The 20615-nt window shown below is 38.7% G+C and overlaps 1 protein-coding gene across 1 annotated transcript; it reads left to right on the forward strand.

Moving 5' to 3' along the window:
- Positions 1 to 1833: 1833 nt before the first annotated feature.
- LOC129360648 (neuronal membrane glycoprotein M6-a) lies at positions 1834 to 20273 on the forward strand. The gene is made up of 7 exons (XM_055030972.1): positions 1834 to 2326; positions 14058 to 14250; positions 14432 to 14588; positions 15731 to 15884; positions 16338 to 16414; positions 16985 to 17050; positions 18413 to 20273. Exons 1-7 carry the CDS (start codon positions 2290 to 2292, stop codon positions 18563 to 18565), a joined length of 837 nt encoding a protein of 278 aa, XP_054886947.1. The 5' UTR covers positions 1834 to 2289; the 3' UTR covers positions 18566 to 20273.
- The last annotated feature ends 342 nt before the right edge of the window (positions 20274 to 20615 follow it).

Below are 20615 nucleotides of genomic sequence, written 5' to 3' on the forward strand. Positions count from 1 at the left end.
GGCACAAGAATCTCTGCTAGTGAGGGTGTGTGTGTGTGTGTGTGTGTGTGTGTGTGTGTGTGTGTGTGTGTGTGTGTGTGTGTGTGTGTGTGTGTGTGTGTGTGTGTGTGTGTGTGTGTGTGTGTGAACATGACTGGCCAAAGGGATATTTTGGAGCTTTGGAAGCTTAGGATTCCCTCACAGAAACACAGCCCTCCCCCATTTCCACGCAGCAAATCTCTCATCCTCGTTAACAAAGCAACAATAAGCTGATCTGTAGTTATCCAGGACAAAGGTTGGGACTGCGTGTCTGTCTGTTAGCAAAGCAACAGCTGTGTGAAAGTCATGTGCATGTCAGATTGGATGCTTTGTTTCTGCAGACCCAACATCACATTAATCCATTTCTATTAATTCAGACTCAAAATCTGCTGCAGATTCTGCTGAATGTAAATATAAAATGAAAACAAGAAACAGAAAACCAAAGAACCTAGTCCAGGAATCTGCAGACCCCACACATCCTGAGCACAAACTAACAACAGAAAAAGTATAGCATAGTATATTCATAAGCTCTTACACACTCAACATTGTCAGAAATACATATTTTGCAATTATACATTTTTCACAAATCATGAAAGTAGATTATTCATTTTCTGACATGTATTAGTTTTGTCTGGAGTTAAGGATTCTACATCATGTGTGATTTAAACTAGGATTTAACTGCAGATGTTTAACGTTTCAATATTCACTCTAACAGATAGAACATCTTTTTGCATTCACATCTGCACTCAGTCTGACCTCTGAGCCCCAGAACCTGGGGTCATGCCCTTTTATTGACCTCTTAGCAGAAACAGCTTTCTTTCCCATTCCAGTAACATCCAGAATTTTTTCCAATCCCTGAAACTTACATTTTATCTTTTTTTTTTGCTCACTTAGAAATTCAAAACAACAGAAATAATTTAGAATTATTTACTTTCAAATCATTTATCTGTATTTCACCTAGTTTTTTGTTTGTTTTATATTTTTGATTAAATAAACCAGTAAGCAATTAATATCACCCTTATGTATAATAAAATAATTCTTTATTAAATGGGAAAACATTGGTTGGTAAATCTTGATTTTGGGTAAAATCTTTATTCTTCTGACAGGATTTTTTCTCTGACTGTTTTAATATAGACCCATGTTTAACATGGGTCTATAGAAAGAGTAATTAAGAGTATTGCTCTGGACTCCAGTTGGGTTAAATATTTCCTGTACATCAACATTTCAGGGTTTCTAGAAAAAACATCTCATAACATGAAACTGTTCTGAGTTAGTTCCTTGAAATCAGCACTGAAAACATTACTGCAGGTTCCAATTAAAGATTATTTAATTCTTCATTTTTATCACATTTTATTATTTTTGTGCTTGTTATAAATTTGTATGCTAACCATTCTCTTTGGGTGGTTTATTCTTGTTTTAAATGTCATTTTCTTCTCCTTTGTTTCTTTTGCTTTTCCTGTAAACAACCTGGATTTGCCTTGTGAGTAAATGTTGCTGAACAAACTGGCCTCTCCTCGCCTTCAGATCACTGAAGGTGGAAATAAAATGTTTTTTTGAAAAAACATCTGAGTGCACCTACGTGGTGATTGTGTAATTTAATCAGTATGACTAACAAGATTAGGAGAATCCTATTTGAAAATCAGTTGCCCCCTCCCTCTTTTAGGGTGGGAATGAGTTAATGCAGCAGAGCTACAGTGTGTGTGTGTGTGTGCGTGTTTGTGGGGGGGGTAGGTAATGGGTGTAACCATTCTGTCTGGAAATCCAGGGGCGTTTAAACCAAGTAATGTTCAAACAAACTCAACATGACGGAGAACATGACACAGGCTGAGGGTCTCAGCAGTCTAAACCTTCTGCATGCCTCCATGTTCTAACTCCACATTTTCCAGGAACGGGTTCACTCTCAGAAACAGGCTTTTGTTCCACATTCTCTCTGCTGCCTCATAAAGACCACCCTCTCCTCAGTCCAAGCCCCCTTCCACCTCCTCTGCCTCCTCCTCTCCCTCCGCCAGGGACCAGGGAGGTTTTCAGCACTTGCCACGGTGGCTCACAGTGGACAGCACCACAAAGACTCACTGATTCCTTTGCATCACCCAGACACTTGACAGAAACCACAGCTGACAGCCAATCTCAGCGTCCACTAGAGACACAGAGGCAGTAGGAAAGTGATACAAGAGAAGCAAAGAGGAAGTCTTTTGTGGATTATCTCTGATATAATTCAGATTTCCAGCCTTCAATCCAAGCAGGCTTTTTCAGATAGTCTAAATCAGCAGCATGGAAGAAGACCTGGATGAGGGGCAGACCCAGAAAGGTAAGGTTTTAAATGAAAAAGAGATTGTGTTGCTGGTGAAGAGGTGGGCAGCTGTTTGCGGTGCGTTCTTTGTTGGGTGTCATGTCTGTGTGAGCTGTTTGGGTCGCCAGAGGGGCGTGAACGGCTGCAGCCGCGGCGGAGCTGCCTTTGTGTGCTCCATGAGGATTTCATGCTTGTCGTAACGGCTCAGAGAAAAACACGAACCAAACCGAGCCTCTGGTTCCGCTCTTTGTCTCCAGTGTTGCAATGCTTTCCAGAGCTCACTGTTGATTTAATGGAGGAGCTGGCTCTTTTATTTACTGAAAACAGGAGCAACGTTTGCTTTGCATGAAACCCCACCACTTTCCCAGGATGAATGATTTAGTGAATTGTCAGAAAACTTTAAGGCAGGGAAAGGAGATGATTATTTATTTCTTCGTGGAGTCAAACATTTAAAACGATGTCAGTATTACAAAGAAAATCTTGACATGTCACGTCAAAAACACCTTTGCTGGTGCCTGCCCTCTCTCCTCCTGAAATCAACTTCATGTGACATGCATAGCTTCATATGTTTGTGTTTTGCTCCCCTCCTCCAATCCTCTCCTCTGCATCATACAGGAGCTGCAGCAGCTGCCACAGACGTGTCCTTATCATCTGATTTCTATTTGCCCACTCCTGCTGATTACAGTTCAGTTATGCAGAAATAGTTCACTGTGTCTGCAAAAGAGAGAATATAGAGCTGCAGAATCAAACCAACACTGCAAATAGAGGATAAGGTGTGTGTGTGTGTGGGGGGGGGGGGGGTGCGTGCGTGCATGCATGTGTGTGTGTGTGTGTACGTGCGTGTGCGTGTGTGTGTGTGTGTGTGTGGGGGGGGTGGTGTGTTTGTGTGTGTGTGTGTGTGTGTGAACACACTGAGTGAACATAAAATAGAAAGACAGACTCCAGGAGTCGCAGGAATGACAGAAATATCGAGACAGAACTGGAGTGGCTTTGTGCAAGAGACTGAGAGTCAACATAACACATGTTACCCAAAACCAAAAACTCTGAAACACATCCCTTTGTGCATCCATAATATTATTATTATTATAACTAATAGTCAGGCTAAAGTCTCATTGATTTCTAAGGCAGTTAAAAATAAATAAAATAAAATCAACCTGTTATTGTCACAATGCTAGTGATGCCATATGCTCCATGCATAAATATTTGTAAATTACAGACCAAATGTAAGTGGCATATGGTTGTTCTTCATGAATTACACAGTTTACATAGTTTCCTGAATTTTAGTTTATTTAAAATAATAAAAAAAAAATCTCAAATTGAATTAAACAAATCTTTTAAATTTCTCAGGTCAAAGTCTCATTATGATTAATTCATTTTTTAAAACAAAAAACAGGTAATTTTATCACCTGGAGGTGATAAAATGAATCTGATGGATGACCAAATCCTTTGGAATCATAAATTTAATTATAGAAACAAAAATGAAGAAATGTGTTATTTCTTTACATGCATTTACTTTATTCATCTTCATTCTGGCTCTTTATCTTACATTTGACTCTTCAGACCGACATCCTTCATGTGGATCCAGGAATGATGACACAAAACAACACATTCAGTTCAGTAGTGTTCAATAATGATATTTATAATAAAATCCAGGTCTATGAAAGCTTGAAGAATAAAGCGATTAAAAGTTTTTAATATCCTGTTATCACCTACTGTATCAACTTAAAGCAGCTTTCAAACATTAGCTAAGAAGGCCTCTGGTTAATAAAGATATTAGACAGAAACTTGGTGCATCTGACATTAAAGCAGTGACTAACAGATCCTCCTGTCGTTGAAGAGGCCACATGTCCATAGTGACTCCACTGAAGAGGCGAGATGAAGACTGAGGCTGTCCATGTTGATTTCACGCCCATCTTTCTGTAAAATCCTTTAATCCACTATAACAGTCATTACTCACTTACAAGCAAGAGCCACACTTTGCTGCTGAGACACAAGAGATGGAGTCTGAAAGTACTGGATCACAAGGACCTTTGATTATTTTAAAAGAAAAAATCAATTTCTAAAACATTTTTAATTTCTTGTTGCTTCCATTTTGATGAGTTGAGGGTGTCACTGAGTGCACTCACTGCCCGCTAATTCCCTTCTGTCTTCCTCTTCTGAGGCTGCAAATCTCAGATTATGAGTCAGATGCACCAGGTGGGTTCTGCTCATTGAGCTGCTGGCTGACAGTAGGGGTGCAGTCCACACATCAAAGTGTCCAGACACCTCAAAGCAGCAACCTTTTGGAAACCCAAACATGAGGCTAACATGATTCATTTTCCAAGGAACCCCTTAAAAATGCCAACTTGAGGAGTAAAACTGGTCCCAAATAACCCAAATGGAAGTTTTGAAAATGTACCCAGTCAGTGTGCTGATTGAGGCTCAGTGGAAAAACAGAGAAAGGCCCACCTGTTAGCCCAGCCTGAGCCAAGAAGCTGCTCCACAAGGCACAGCTTGTCCTTCTGCTTCAGAGGTTTGATGAGGATTCTTACTTGGCATCAGATACATATCAAAGACCTTATTGATATTTTTATCAGCCTAAAATAGAAACTCTACCAAACAAGCACAACATGTCATTTCATCCTACTTTAGCTACATTTTTGAAAAGTTCACAGAATTTTAAGAATGTTTCAATTTTAGTCTTGCATGAAACCCAAACTGTTTTCAATCCAACAATCTCCACACTCTGCTTATCTCTCTCCTCTTTCTGAAAACAAAACTGCATCACTTCCTTCATAAGTTTTAATTGTAAAAGAGAATCCAGTTGTCTTCTTAATATCTTCTGCTTCTGCCACTTCTGAGTTTTTCAACAAAATGGCAGCAGCAACCCCGTCTGCAGTCTTCTGCTACATGTCTCGCAGATAATTGGCTTCTTTGCCAATTATACTCAATCCACCGCCACACCCACAGTGTGAAGCTGATTCATGAAAATCCACTCCAATCAATGTCTGTAACCCCGAAATCTCCCTTTCACTCTCTTTAGTCCATGACCAAAGTTTTTAATAAATCCAGAAAAAGGGGAACTTGCTAATCTTGTGAATCCATCATTGACTCCATATGGAAAATCAAAACCCAAACTTGATGTTTTGATCCAAATGATCAACATTTTGCTAACACGACAATAATCAGTATGTTATGCAAGTCTGTTATTAGAGAATAGCTTCTATTATTCTGAAGGACAAGAGATTTTAATTGAAATAGTTTCAAAACTTTACAGTTGATTTTCCAGGTCTTTATATGAATAGACAAACAGAAGATTGAGAAAGTAAAATGGTTAAATTTCCAGATTCTATTTCTAAAAGATCCTTATACTTAAAACCATCACAAAATAATTTATTTATTTTCAGATAACATCTGATTAAGTGAAATGTAACAAAAAATATATATTTTTAAAATTCCTTAAGAAAGTCATTGAGTAAGTTACTTTCATTTTATAAATTTAAAAACATGTAAAAATGTATAAATTGTGATTATGGCTCAGTAAATAAGGTCTATATAGGTTGAGCTTTAGAGTATCAGGCCCCGAAGGATTAAGCTCAGTTTGATGGTAAGCACTAAAAAAGTATTGATTATTTAGTTGGAATATGTTTAAATAACCACAAACTGATCCATCCTGATTCGTAAAGTCAAAGCATTTTAGATTTATAAATACAATCTCTTGAAGAGACTTCAGCATCATGTTATCTCAAGATTTGTGGAACATCCATAAATCCAATGAAGCTGTTTTACTGCCAAATGTTCAGACTATTATAAAGAGTCTGTGGAGCAGCGAGGATCCTGGCCAAACCGAGGTCAGGTCAGGGCACAGCAGCAGTATTTATCAATTTTTGGCCGTGTTATAAAATGAGTCTTCTGTCCTTGGGTCCACTCCTCCCTGTCTCATTGTTTGGAGTCCTAACCTGTCCGGCCCTGAAGAAGTCGGGGGAGTTCCTCCTATTGTTCCTTTTTTGAGACTTTTCTCTGAAAACATCATGACGACATCTTATTGTGCCAAAACAACTCATTGTACTGTAAATCCTTGATTCAACATCTAATGGCGGGAATAAACATGACTGAAATATTGCTGTAGTATAATAATCAAGCATTGGTATGCTTTAGTAAAGTTACGTTGCTGATTTAAAGCTCCCATACAGATAAACCTGAGAACATTAAATAGCAGAATAAGGTTTTGTTTTGCAGCTTTGTCATAAAATTCCTACATTCCTTCTTGCTTCACAAGATATTGAGCTTATTTCATACAAATATCTAGTTTTTTTTTTCTGTTTTGCTTTTTTTACATTTATCGCTTAGTTCCTGGAATGAAGTTAAACAAAAGAACGTCCCCAGTCTATCAGGCATGCAGTTTTTCTCAGACTAAAGTATCTCTGAGGAGAAAAAGAGGAAATTGTTCGCTGGGCCTTTGGACCTGGCCCTCATCGGCCCTTTGGCCCCCAGGGCTCGTGTGTGTCGTGCGTCTCATTCACCATTGTCCCACTGAATTTGTTGACATACAGTAAAGTGGGTCACGGCTCTGAAGTACTCGCTCTATTCTCAGATTTCGCGCTGGGGTTGACATGGCAACCATACTGGTTGATTTAACATGCGCGGAGGAGATGGGGGAGCAGGAAAGAAAAAGAGCGCTTGCCGCTTGCTACAGGAGAAATGGTGTGTAGCGAGAGGGGGAGCGGCACAAGAAGGAGCAAGGAAAGCAACGAGACAAGCATGTTATACCCTCACACTGACACAGATCCACCATCCCCCCACCTCCACCCACCGCCTCTCTGCCCCCCATACATAACTCCTCTGATAACCAGCAATCATGTCTGATTAGATGCATTGTGGTTCCAGCTAATCAAAACCAAACAAACATGATTATATATTCTCTGTTTTTTTCTGCAGTTAAGTGCATTGTTCTAGTAGGATCAGATTTGATTTTTCAAACTGAAGACATTCAGGTTTTCTTCCCCATTCATGCCCAGACTTCACATTTCTACCCACATTTATTTCTGCTAATTACATAGATTTTAACCTGTATACAATTTTAATGCAATTAATCCCTTTTTCTCCCTATGTAAAGGTATGATGCCTTTATATTGGCGTGTTTTTGGTACAGCCATAAATCTGGCACACTAACAGCAGTAATAGATGACAAAGCCGCTTCTCAAGACCCATTGGGCTTCATTTCTGCTTCTGAGCTGTTCAGCTGGAACACTGGAAAAGACTATTGTGTTCAAGTTGTGCTAGAAGGAGTTAGCCTATCAGCGCAGCTATTCAAACCTGAAGAAACATCTCAATGCTAAACATGTAGCAGCAGTACACACGTCCCCACTGCTGATGTCAGGATCTCCAGTCCACTAAAGAAGTTCCAACAATGATCAGCTGTATGTGTAGAGAAGGACTTTGTACCAGTTTGACGGTTGATTGACTAAATAACTGATTAAAAGCAATAAAATCTTTATTTAAATTTAGCATCAAAAAGGGTTTTTGAATGGAAAATGTTGCTTCACTTGTGAATGAATGTTTGATTAAAATGCAATTAGTTGTAATCAATTAATTAAAGACATGGTGATCAGCTGCATTCCTTTTCATTTCACCTTAGATGGTGCTTCATTTGTGAGGTAAAAAGTACTTTTTAGTTGAACAGCAGAGTTAAGTGAGTTGTTCCCATGAAAACCAGCTTAAATACCTGCTTAAAGGTTGTAATTTTCAAAAGGTACTTTGAATCAGACAATTGAGACTCAAAATTTATATGAGTTTGAAAAGAAACAACTCCAACAGAAGTTTTCTGAGTTGTATTAGGAAGGAACTGAACTTTGAAAATAACTGTCTACAATATAGGGTTAAGAAAAAAAGAGATCAAAAGTTGCAGAGCCACCTTTATGACAGCTTCTCAGACCTGAACAGCAAAACTGAGTCTGCTTTGGGTCAGACACAGCTATATACGGTGATTTCTCTTCCTGCACGTTTTGTTTTTCATCTCTGGGAATCTGACTCCTCCTTTCCTTCCAGCTTGGAGGAAGTTGGTTTTTCTGCTGCTGCAGCAGTCCTGTCTGCCATGAGGTCACTCAGATGGCAAGAGGTACTGAACTCCTCAGTGCTCAACGATTCCTCACTTTGGATTTGGAAATGGGTGACAAACTTAAAAAAAAAGCTTTGTGAAGGAAGCTGAGCAGAATGCATCTTCCTAGACGAGACGCCAGAAAGGACTCTGCAACCAATCAGAGGGAGATTGGTGTAAAGTTATATTAGTTATATATTAAATGGTTGCTAATATGTCTGATTTTTTCTACCACATTCTTACCAACAATGGCAGATAAATGTTTTCCCATTCCAGCTTCCGAATGCTTTTCACCAATTGAAAACAGGAGGTATCTTTGACTAGACCGACGGTCCACAAAGAAAATTTTACAGGGACTTGGAAGAAAGCACTTCAATGGGGTGAAATGTGCAAATATCTCTTAATTTCAGCAGGTGTTTGGTGCACTGCGCAGGTCAAAAGATCATCTAACACTGATTTAGTATTAGAAAGTTTAGTCTAGTTTTAGTTTATCCAGAGTTTCATAAGTTCTCCATAATTAAGCGTGAGTGTTATTTGTTCACTCATGAAATGGTGAACAACTAACACCTGAACTCATGTTTTCCTTTTCACACCTCACACTGTGAAGTTTAGCCATGACCCTAATCATTCTTTGTGCCACTTAATGTAGTACGATTATACACTCAATGGCCAAAATCCGCTTAGAACCGTGACACACAAAAAGGAGCCTGAATGCACCACACTGGATTAAAGGTTTCCAAAAAGGCTTTAACAAATTATGGTCAGTGAAATGAATTTAAAAATGTTGACTGGTTCTTTCTTGATGAGACTAATCAGGAGTCAAATGTAGACTTTAGTGGATAAACTGTAAATACTTTTATTCATACCGCTGTGAAGTTTAAGTCTTTTCTCAAATACAACTTATAATTTCTTGTGTAAAAAATTAAACATTTGCCATGCATGAGATGACTAATGATCAAGACTGATGCAAAATGAAGTGTTATCCTTAATTTGTACAACATTTAGATGCACTGGTGCCACCAAGGAACAGTAAATCCTTCGTTAGTGAAGCCCACCATCATCCTGAGCCGTCTTCCCTCTGCTAGACGTCATTTAGCTCTAAGCATATTTAAATACTGGAAAGTTGACTGGGTCACTGAGGATCTGAGGGTGTGTGTGTTTCTTTTGCATGCTGGATATGACACTGACAGATGGAGCAAAGGTGGGAGGTGCAGGGGGGCGGTGATCCTTTCTCTTTGTATTAAACAGACGCCTTCTGCTGATTGGGTCAAATTCACTTTTTACACCTGTTTGTGTTTTCTGGGGGAGGTTTTATCATGTGAGGATGCATTATGCAAATCCCACAGAGTTCTTTGTTTAAATAATTAAAATGTTAAAATCCTTTTTATTTTGCACCATGACATGTTTAAATGTAACTTATTCTCAATCAATTTTGAGCTGATTGAACTGTTATTAACAGGATATTCAATTCACAGTAAAGGCAATCTGCAGCAAAAACAAGCAGGACCAAATTCTCAAAGTTCACAGAAAATACTTAAAAACAACAATAAAAAATGTTTTACATATTTTCAGATCTGTAATTTCCTTGACCCCCAATATATCCTGGGATATTTTATTTTTACCATGGCTAAGCAAAAAGCATGAATAAGTCATGTGAGAAGCTTCCATTGTGCCGCTCCTAAATTATGGATCAAGCGTCCAGCATCTCCTCCTCATCCTTCATCGGCCCAAACTTTGGGTCAGTTAAGCTTCGCAAAGAGATACGGAGAAGAAAATGTTGTTTCTCTGCATCATTTATTTATCGCTGCACTCATTCAACATATATATTCATATAATTTTATCAGGGAATCAAATGGTCATTCTGTCTTTATATTTCAGTATTTAGGGAATCCAAAGTGTCTCCATTCCACAAAATTAAAAGCAGAGAATCAATAAAACATGTTACAGCCACTCACTAATGCGCACACCGCGCTCATCCACCCTGCACCTCCACTCTGCTGCTTCCATGGAAACGTGTCCTCTCACTGATGCAGAACAGGCTATTTTAATTACGGCTTAATAAGCAAAAATAATTAAGACTTCTGTTTTTCCTGAATTATTAATAATTGACTGGATTATGCTTCAGATGAAAATGAGCGACATTAAACCTGAAGGAGAGAACGATTTTTGACTTGGTGTAATCTGTGTGCAGGAATGTAAATAATGCAAAAGTAATAAACATCAATTGAGGCCAGGCCATAAATCTTTCATACGAGCGCTCTTTCCCCATCATGTTGAAATTGTCTCTGCATGGCTGCAGCAACACGTCTTCAAAGTGCATAAAGAGACAGTCTTGTTTTTTTAATCAATGCTCAACGAGAAAAATCACAGCTTCTACTTGAACAGGTGAGAAAAAAAGTCTAAAATAAAAATCACAAAAAGAGATTATTGCCAGAAAACATGTTTTTACTCCACCTGTAAGGCATGAAACCTGTAAGATGTCTGCTTTGGTGGATCTCTGATGGCTGGACAGCAAATGTGATTGGCTGCATCCATCGCGCTTCATGTGAGTCACCATTGGGTCGATAAATCCGGTCATGAGGCTGAGAGAAGAGAGGTGGCAAACTCACCATTTGACCTGGAGGATTTTCAAACAATCTGATGTTTGAGGCATGTTTAAAATGAGAACTCCTACAGAAATAACAAGATAACGCCACCAACAGCAACCAGAGATTTAAAATCAGATTCACAATTTTAAAGGCTGAACAGCCAACATAAAACTAAAATTGTGTTAGAAGGAAAAAGTCCGGTAGGCACAGGGGCGGATCTACACAGATTCTCAGGGGGCTTTTGCCCCCCTCAGTAAAGCCAGAAGTGACTTATAGCGTTCAAATTAAATATTAATTCACCATTAATATGTAATTACAAGCTCAGTGACGACTGAAACTGTTCTCACATTAAAGCTTTCAAACACATTTTCTATTAAATAAAATCAATAGCTAAAAATGACAAAGTTCTTCCAGTGGGTTCTGGATCTGCTCTATGATTTGCTCCAAGTTGAATATTCCCAAAGTCTTCAAAAGCATCCAGAAGAAATCCTGATAAGGATAGAAGGAGGAAGTACAGCTATGTTTGTCTGATATCTCCTCGATTTGGTCAACATCGTTATCAGAGAAGAATGGAATGTAGATGTTGCACAGAACTGAGAGTTTTGTGATTTTGTTTCAGCTCTTATCCAAACCCAAAGGAGCTGTGCCTGCTTTACTGCAGAGAAGCCTCCAATCTGTCTATCTCTGGGTCTGATTGACTATCGTCAACAAGATTCTTGAATTCCTCAACTTGGAGGAAGCAGTCCATTTTATTCACAGTGAGAACCAATGGCTTCCACCCATAAAGAACCTGCAGACTGTTCCACTGCATGCAGAATACTATGGCTCATACAATCACTTCTTCTCTCCATTTCTGTGTTAACACAAGGAGAATCACTGTGCAGACACCACTCATCCTCTGTGTATGCAAGGACTGGTTTGTGCTTCAAGGCAATACAGACTGCCACATGAAGTCTTCTTCAGATCCACAAAATACTTGCAAACCAGACAACCAAACTCCCTTTGACACTCAGAAAAGTCAGATGAACATGCTGTGGTGTTGGCAAGGATTTATTTTCCTCAACTAAAATATTCAGAGCAAGCAGTTATGCATCAAAATCCTGCAACAAACCAGGAACAATGCAGAGAAGCTAAGTGCACTGAACTTCCTTCATTCTTTCATCTGTCATGTTGGTGAAAACAGTCACAGGTTGATTCTGGGGTAAAGAAAAAAATAACCTGCACAATGTGTTGGGAAAAGCAAACATTCTCTGCACACCCAGATAAAATAGTTAAAAATTAAATAGTGTGTCTGAAAACACATTCCACAGCACAGCAGTGAGTGAGGATGCAGAAAATGAACCCTGGAAGAGGCTGGAGTCCTACCAACCGTCTGAATGCTCAGCACAGCCTGGCAGGCGGATCAGCTGCTCAGTATTCCACTCAGGTCTACCATGAGAATCAGAAGCACAGTTGAGGAGCAGAGATGCTATTCTGACGCTTCATTTGCAGAGATAGATGGTGACTATCACTGATGTTAACGTCTGATGCTGAAAATAATCTGAATTTTTTTTTTTTTTATCTGTGCTATAATTTACAATAGCAAAATGAGGTTTTCTTTCCCAACAAATAAAAGCATGCAGATTTAAAGCCAATTTGTTTGTGTTATTAAAATGTCTGCTGCTTTATTTGCTGCAGTGCCTTGCCAGGCTTGTTCTGCTGCAGCTCGGGGAATAGGTTAAGCTTCTGCTGCTGTCTGTCTGAAAAATGACTGACTCAGAAACACAAACAAACACCCAAAGACACGGCGGTGACTCATAAATCTAACCAATTCATATGGCAGCTGCACACATCAGCATTTACAGTCCCAACCTCTCAGGGACAAAGATGGACTCCTCCAAACTGGAAACGGAGCCAACCAGTCTCTGGGGGTAAGCCTGGCAGAAAGAAAAGGGTTAAAGGTCATGATCTCTATGTAAATCTCAGGATGGGATTTCATCCAATATAAAATGTCAGCATTGCCCACAGGGTTGGGCAACTCCTAGTATAAATATAGGGCTGGAGTCTTTAAACTGCAAAGTAATTTTTCCATTTTCAGTTCAAATTCTGAGGGAAAACATTTTCCAAATAAGCCTTTTTTATCTATTTTTGCCACAAAACAACAAAACAATTATCACATTTCTAAAATGAAAAATCTATAAACTATGGAAAATCAAACAAAAGAATCATTTTGTTCACACGTTTTGTGTGGCATGTAAACTAGACCCAGTTAAAGAACCACAGATCCAAATGTTAAAATCAGAACCACAAGCATCTAAAAACCAAAAAAATGTTACAAAGTTGAATGATTTTATGATTGAATATCATCATAATGCAAGTAAAAGTCATTTTAGTTTAATAGAAACACAGATTATGTTTTAGAAAACGAAACGAGAAAGAATCAAACGTTCAATTTTCAATCAACATCTTTTTCCATAATTGCAAAACAAACATTAAATTAAATTACTTGTAGGTCTTTAATACTACAGAGAATCACTGAGAAGAATGTGAATGTAGTAATAAACATGAAATAGAAGTGGACATTAAATGTCTGGGAATATGAAGAATAGAATAAAATAGAACAGAACAGGACCTACACAGCTAAACATACACAAACAATGTGTGTGTATGCGTCTGTGTTTAGCTGTTATAATTTTCATCTCTTGTCTTTAATGGATTTTATTCTGACTTGCGTTATGGTGTCATTCCTAATCTCTGTCCAAATCTTGTTTATCAATGTGGTATTTTAGATTTTACCACACTCCTTGTTATCCTACAGAAAATTATTGTTTCTAACCATAGAAAATGATTCTCAGATTTAATCTTGGAAGTTTATTTTTCCATGCATGAATATTTGCTGCTCGACTCTCCTCTGAATGATGCAGATTCTCAACCAGTGAACTGAGACATAGTGTACAACCTTCTGATGGAGTTTCCTCATTTGTGATGTTAGGCTGAATTATTTAAAATCCTGCAGTCGGGAAAGTCATGTCTCCCGGCGTGAAAAGTCTTCTTGAATTTTGCTCTGACTCAGTCAACTGACTGAGGAACCTGGCTGTGTTTTCAGGATGCTTGGAGTGTTGCATCAAATGCCTGGGCGGCATCCCGTACCCGTCCCTGGTCGCTACCATCCTGCTGTATGCGGGCGTGGCCCTGTTCTGCGGCTGCGGGCACGAAGCCCTGTCAGGCACCGTCACCATCCTCCAGAACTACTTTGAGGTTGTGAGGAGCCCAGTGGATGCGCTGGACGTCTTCACCATGTGAGTGAAAAGCATCAGTTTACAGAGATTTGAGAATCCCTCAAATCAGATTCTAATATTGCTGAAGAACGTGAAAGTTTGTATTTATTGCTCCATTTTTTCTTTGTGTCAAGTTATTGTGAATTTCTGTTGGGACACAGTCATTTGAAGAACAAAGTGGTTTTCTATATTTACTCTGCAGGATTGACATTATCAAATATGTGATCTATGGCATTGCTTCGGCTTTCTTCGTCTACGGCATCCTGCTGATGGTGGAGGGATTCTTCACCAGCGGAGCCATTAAGGATCTGTATGGAGACTTCAAGATCACCACCTGTGGACGCTGTGTCAGCGCTTGGGTAAGAGCTGCACGCTTCAGGATACACAGAGCTTAAATGCTTTACTCTCAAGGCCTGAGGGGTTTGTTAGAGAATATCAGAGAACAAACTAAGGAACACAATGTTAATGTATTGTATTAACATTGTATCTTGGTTATAATTTCTTGATTTCACACTGTCATGTCTTACATTACAAAAAGTCAAATTAAAGTGATTAAAAAGCAACAAATGCTTTCCTATCAAGATCATCTTGAGATATAGTAACTGAAAAGAAGACAATAAAGAAAGATAGCTATTTTTTGAATAAACTTGTTTGCATCACCAAATAGATATTTGACAGCATAGAAAAATGAAGCAGAGCTGGAGGTCAACAGCAGAGACCAAAGGCTCTTAACACCCACAAAGTGTGAAGATCTTCAAATATAAGCATTTAAGTCAAAGAAATCCTGAATTAGCCAACCTTTCAATTCACTCAAACTAGCTAAATTAATAGAAGATTAAACATGTGGAGCAAGTGTTTTCTTTAACTTCTTTAAAACTGTTACAGAAACTGTTTTAAATCCAAAATAATTTATTTCTGCAAACAGCATCCAAAGATTTCCAACAAATGACATGAAAACTACCTTATGCTTAAAATTTTCAGAATGCTTTGTTAAAATAACACACTATTATTTGTGCATCTTAGCTTATATTGGCACGGCGCTCTCATATTAACCCATGTCTGGCTCTGATTGGCTGATCAGTCCCTCATTACGACTCCTCTCCAGATCATTCTGCTGAGGAGGGGAACTGAGATTGGAGACTAAATGAATTTTATCAAGAAGACTTGGACAACAAGACACAAAGGTCTGACCAATCGTTCAAGATTGTTAAGTTCTGTTTTTGTCTGAATCATGAGCTACGTTATGATCGTCTATTTTTGGGCGAAGTTGTGCAACACTTTGGTTTTTCCTCCATAAACCTTGTATCTGTGTGCAATTATTTATAGATGCCTTTACCTCCAGCATTCTGATTCTCTATGCAATCTAAAGTGGGGAATCAACAGAAGTCTAAAAGCCAGAGCATAAAGAAACTATTACTTTTTGCTGCAGAAGTCCATACATTTCACTAACATGTCATATTCTTTTCAGTGAAGTTATCTGGTTTCCTGTGCTCATTTTCAGTTCATCATGCTGACCTACATCTTCATGCTGGCCTGGCTCGGAGTGACAGCTTTCACCTCCATTCCGGTCTTTATATATTTCAACATCTGGAATATTTGCCAAAACGACACTGTGCTGGAGGGGTCTTCGCTGTGCCTCGACCCTCGTCAATACGGTAACTTTACCCTGTTCATTCCTCTCACATTTATTCACAACTTCTGAAGCTCATGTGTAGATCATGCATCCAGATCAGCTGCTCTAGATCAGAAAAATCTATAGCTAACTAGTGGCTACACTTATATGAAGTGAACTTATATGAAAGCCAATATTCAACTCTGAAATTCTCATACATCAAAGCCAGGCTTGTCTGGAGTGCTGTTAATGTTTCAAATCAAATTATGCTGATGATAGTAGAATTAGTGCCATATATTCCAGCCTATTAACCACCAGCAGGCACTCACACAGCGACTGAGTGTCAACAGCAATTTGCACCACAGAGACAATGAAACGCCTTGTTCATACGAGAACTGTTTTATTGAACCTGTTTCTACACTTTGCGGATTTTGTCTGTGCTCTGATAAAAAAAGAAAAACTCACCTGACAATAAAACTGTAACGGCTTCTTTCAGGCATTGTCCCGCTTGCTGAAGCAAAAACTGTGTGTTCTGGATCAGAGAAGTTCTACAGGATGTGTGGATCTACTGAGGTAAAAGAATCAGTGACAGAAAATGTTATTTATTGCTCCCTTTCAGCATACGTGAATAAAGCATGTGCACAGAACCGGACCTAGCCATCAATAATGGGAGACACATCAGAGAACAGTACACAGATGAGCAGACTGTGTTACAGGAGACAGGCAGGTCGGGACTAAAGCTACGCTGACTTTCACAGCAGGATATGGCACAAATCAAACCAAAGACATGATCTTCCACTGAGAATAACACTCAACATTTGCAGATATAAACAGATTTGTGGGGGAAATACAAATGCACACCAGACTTTTTTTATATCTTTAGTTTAATAAAACATTTACTTCAAAATTATGCACTAATTTTGAAGTAGAATTCGTGCATAATTTTCCTTCATTTATTAAGAATTTTTATTCATAATAAAGAATAAAGATCCTTTATTATGGAGGATTTTTATGGATGAAAGCAGAATTAAGTAATATTTTAATGGCTATTTCTGTATGATTCTTTCTAATCTGAATTTTACAATAAAAATCATCCAGTTCTGTGTCAGTGATTAATATTGTGTGATTTGTTGCTCCTTGCAGCTGGACATGACGTTCCACCTCTTCATCTGCGCCCTCGCTGGAGCAGGAGCCGCCGTCATTGCAATGGTGAGCCGCCAACTGCACAATGAATTCAATGTGTCAAATGGACCTGAACATCTCCCAAATGCAGAACTCTAGCGGTACCAGCAGAATACAACAGCTCTGGCTGGTGCACGATCTCATTTGTTTTCAGAAGAATGTGCATTCCTCTGATTAGCTGCAGGAAGAGAAACGTTGAGAAACTGGTGACATTTTGTTGTTCCTCCCTGTGATTCTCTGGGAGATTGAAGAGGCAGACAGAGGGAAGAAGGCATTTTGGTGCAGTGGAAGAGACAGGGTTCGTCTCCCTCCCTCTTTTGCAGGCGGTGGGCATGTCATGCTGTTGTCATGGAAACAGGGAAAAGAAAGGCTCGGAGATTGTTGCAAACATCGCTCAGTAATGTGTGCGAAGCCATTTTCTGAGAAGCAGAAAGTGGTTGCTAGTCAGAAACCGGTGGTGCGAACTGAGGCGGGACTCAGTGCCTCTTCTGATAGTTTCTCTGCCAAACAGAAACCACAACAGAACCTCCTACCAATGCTGGGAATGTTCTGAAGAACACAAACACGGCCAAGAATCCTTTACGGGAACACAGACAAAGGGGAGCAACTGAATCCGAACGTGTAAATCTGAAGGAGCTGTCTGGATCTTAAAGGTCCAGCGGTGCAGGAGTCGGACTGACAGGAGCAGCTGCCTTATTGAAGCACAAAACATTCATTATAATCCCTGCTACTATGGTAACGTCATGGTTCAATACATGGACAGACATCATGCTGCCACCTGGTGGACCACCAAATTAATAATAATAAGCATCACAGTAACAGGGCGGCAAAAAAACTCCATGTTTTCTATCATGACGCTCACTGCTTCACCTTGTTGAGCTGTGTACTTTAATAACAAATATTTCAACAAAAAATGGTTTTGGACATAATTAACAATAAGAAAAGAGTAATTAAATGACAATGTTATACAAAAACCTGTCAGTTCAACTAAACAAGAAAAAGACCTCACAGGTTTCTATGAACCTTCCAGATATGGATATTTGCATCAGTCATGTAGCCAATCCTCAGCTTCCTCCACCAACCACACCTCCTTTACCTGAGTATCCTTTACTCTGTACTGTCACTGAACAGTACAGAGTAAAGGAGTACAGTTACAGAGTACAGAGTACAGTTTTGCATCTGTCCACAACTCATCATCCTGATTCGACTTCAGATCTACAGTAATGTCTTCTTATGTTGTACAGTGAACCAGTGGTATTCCATGTAAAAGGTGAACATAAGTTCAGGTTGTACCATCACACCATTTCAGAAAACAGCTTCTACATTGTGAAAGGTGTCAAATTAATTTATTTCTCTTTTTAATTTCGCATTTCTCCATTTTCCTCACAGATCCACTACTTGATGGTTCTGTCTGCCAACTGGGCCTACGTGAAGGACGCCTGCCGCATGCAGAAGTACGAGGACATCAAGTCCAAAGAGGAGCAGGAGCTTCATGACATCCACTCCACTCGCTCCAAGGAGCGCCTCAACGCGTACACATAGAGTCCAGCGCGAGGCCTGGCCCTGCCACTCCGGCCTCTCTCCCCCCACCTCTCCTCTTGCTTTCTCTCCGTCTCTCTCTACCATCCCCTCCCCAGGGGGCGGATGGCGCCTAGGGCCCTCGGCACTGCTGATGTAACTGGTGCGTCATGTGACAATGTGGTCTGGGGGTGCTTCTCACAAAGCTCCTTCGTCACAAGCAGCATCTTAAATGAAAAAAAGCCCCTTTACCTCTCTCTCTCGTGGATGGGTTTTTCTAATCATCGTCAAGGCAGTTGTATTATTCTTGAATACGAGTCGTTTAGTGCTGATTGTAGTTTTAGTGTAGTTTGTAGAATCAGAAGTAGCAGTAATATTTCAGCTTTTTTAAGTTTTATTAAAGTTTGTGTATAAATCTTTTGTTTTTATTTGGTCATTTTGCTCTCATTCATAATTTATTTCTTTTTCATTGATTTCTGAGGGGGTCAACAGGGGCTTTAAAGGGTTTTTAAGCACATTTCTCATGTTGTGTGTGTGGAGATTTCATGTGTAAGAGTGTTTTAAATGAATGAGTGCTTAGTTTTTGAAAATATTTTGCATCTCTCCTTAAAAAATGCAAATTTTGCCAGAATTCCCAGGGATTAAGACACACTTTCACAATAAACAACTATTCAGTTTGTTTTTGATTATAAAGTAGCAAACCAACTAAATATTAAGTACCAAATGGATGCAAAGAAATCTCTGCTAAACAGAAATTATTATTAATATAAAAGGGGCCAAGTTAAATTTAAATGAGGAATATACCCTTATCATTTAAATCTATTTTCGGAAAGCAGAGCATTATGAATACTAATCCTGTGTTTAAGCAAAACTCTGCACTGTAAATATGGTGACATCAAAGATTATCTGTATGTTTTTGCACTTATGTTTAAGGAAAATTAAAAAGAAACCTACCCAGTCTCCATCAATCAGAACTAAAAAGAGCCTGAAGCTGAGAAGTTTCTGCTGTAACGTCGGTCCTTGGTGGATTAATAAGATGTGATTAACGTGTGTCACAGATTTTTATTTGTGTTTTATGGCAGTAACTGTGTTGCCTCGACATTTCGCCATACGGCTGCAGAAACAGCCTGTCACTCCATTGCCTGCTTTTTTTTTAAACAGCCTCTCCCAACCCTGTTTCATGCACTGACTTGACTTTTTCTGTGCTCTCTAGATGTAACCGCTTTGGTGTTCAACTGAAAGTTGGATAACTGTACTGTTAGTAAAGACTGTGAATTTACTGTAGATGTTTTTTTGTGGCATGGAAATTCCTTAATATAGTCTCATTGACTCAAAAGTTTATTTCCTTGTTTATTTTTGTAATTTAGAGCGTCTTGATGGATCAACCCTTTGTTTTTATGTGCAGTAATGAACCTCCCATGCTCACTGCATCTTATCCTGATATTAGACTGTAGAGTTTGAGTTTTGTCTGTTTAGTTTGTGATGAGCTTTCAATCATGTCTTAAAGCTGATTCTCGTACCAACATGAGTTACTCTGTAATGATGAGAAAAAAATGCTTTCAGCTTCCTCCTTGTATTAGTCTTTTGTACTTTCACTACAGATGCTCAACCGCAGGCTTTAAAGGAAATCTGTTTTGTACATCCATGTGCCAACAGCTAGAAGTGGCTTATTTGACCTGTATGATCAAATTTGCTTGCATAAATAAAATTCACTTGTGTACTTGTTAATAATTATATGAGTCAAGCGTACATTTTTTTTTGACAGTTTTAAAACAGAGTTGAAAAAAAAAAACTTGTCAAGATTTAATTTTTATTTTATTTCATCTTTTAGATCAATCTGAAAAAAGATTGACAAATATTTGGGTGAACATGTTAATTTATTTAATTTGTTTTATTTCATGATTTACATTGACCCAAGAAATCCTAAAAAATATACAATATTTAGGTTTAGATTTTATTGTATAGATCAAACTGGAAAAGCTGAAAACATATTTGGGTTACTTAATTTCATTTAATTTTATTTTATTGTCTAGGTATATTTACAAGAAGATTTTATTAAATTTTACTTAATTTT

This window comes from Poeciliopsis prolifica, unplaced genomic scaffold (assembly GCF_027474105.1).
Source record: "Poeciliopsis prolifica strain line A6 unplaced genomic scaffold, Auburn_PproV2 SCAFFOLD006, whole genome shotgun sequence".
In the NCBI taxonomy this organism is placed as follows: domain Eukaryota; kingdom Metazoa; phylum Chordata; class Actinopteri; order Cyprinodontiformes; family Poeciliidae; genus Poeciliopsis; species Poeciliopsis prolifica.

What these genes read in the sequence shown, in the direction of transcription:
- LOC129360648 (XM_055030972.1), top strand. Translation starts at nt 2,290, where the DNA reads ATGGAAGAAGACCTGGATGAGGGGCAGACCCAGAAAG. An exon ending in GACGCTGTGTCAGCGCTTGG is followed by an intron (nt 14,589 to 15,730) that starts GTAAGAGCTGCA and finishes GCTCATTTTCAG; the next exon opens with TTCATCATGCTGACCTACAT. An exon ending in GGATGTGTGGATCTACTGAG is followed by an intron (nt 16,415 to 16,984) that starts GTAAAAGAATCA and finishes TGCTCCTTGCAG; the next exon opens with CTGGACATGACGTTCCACCT.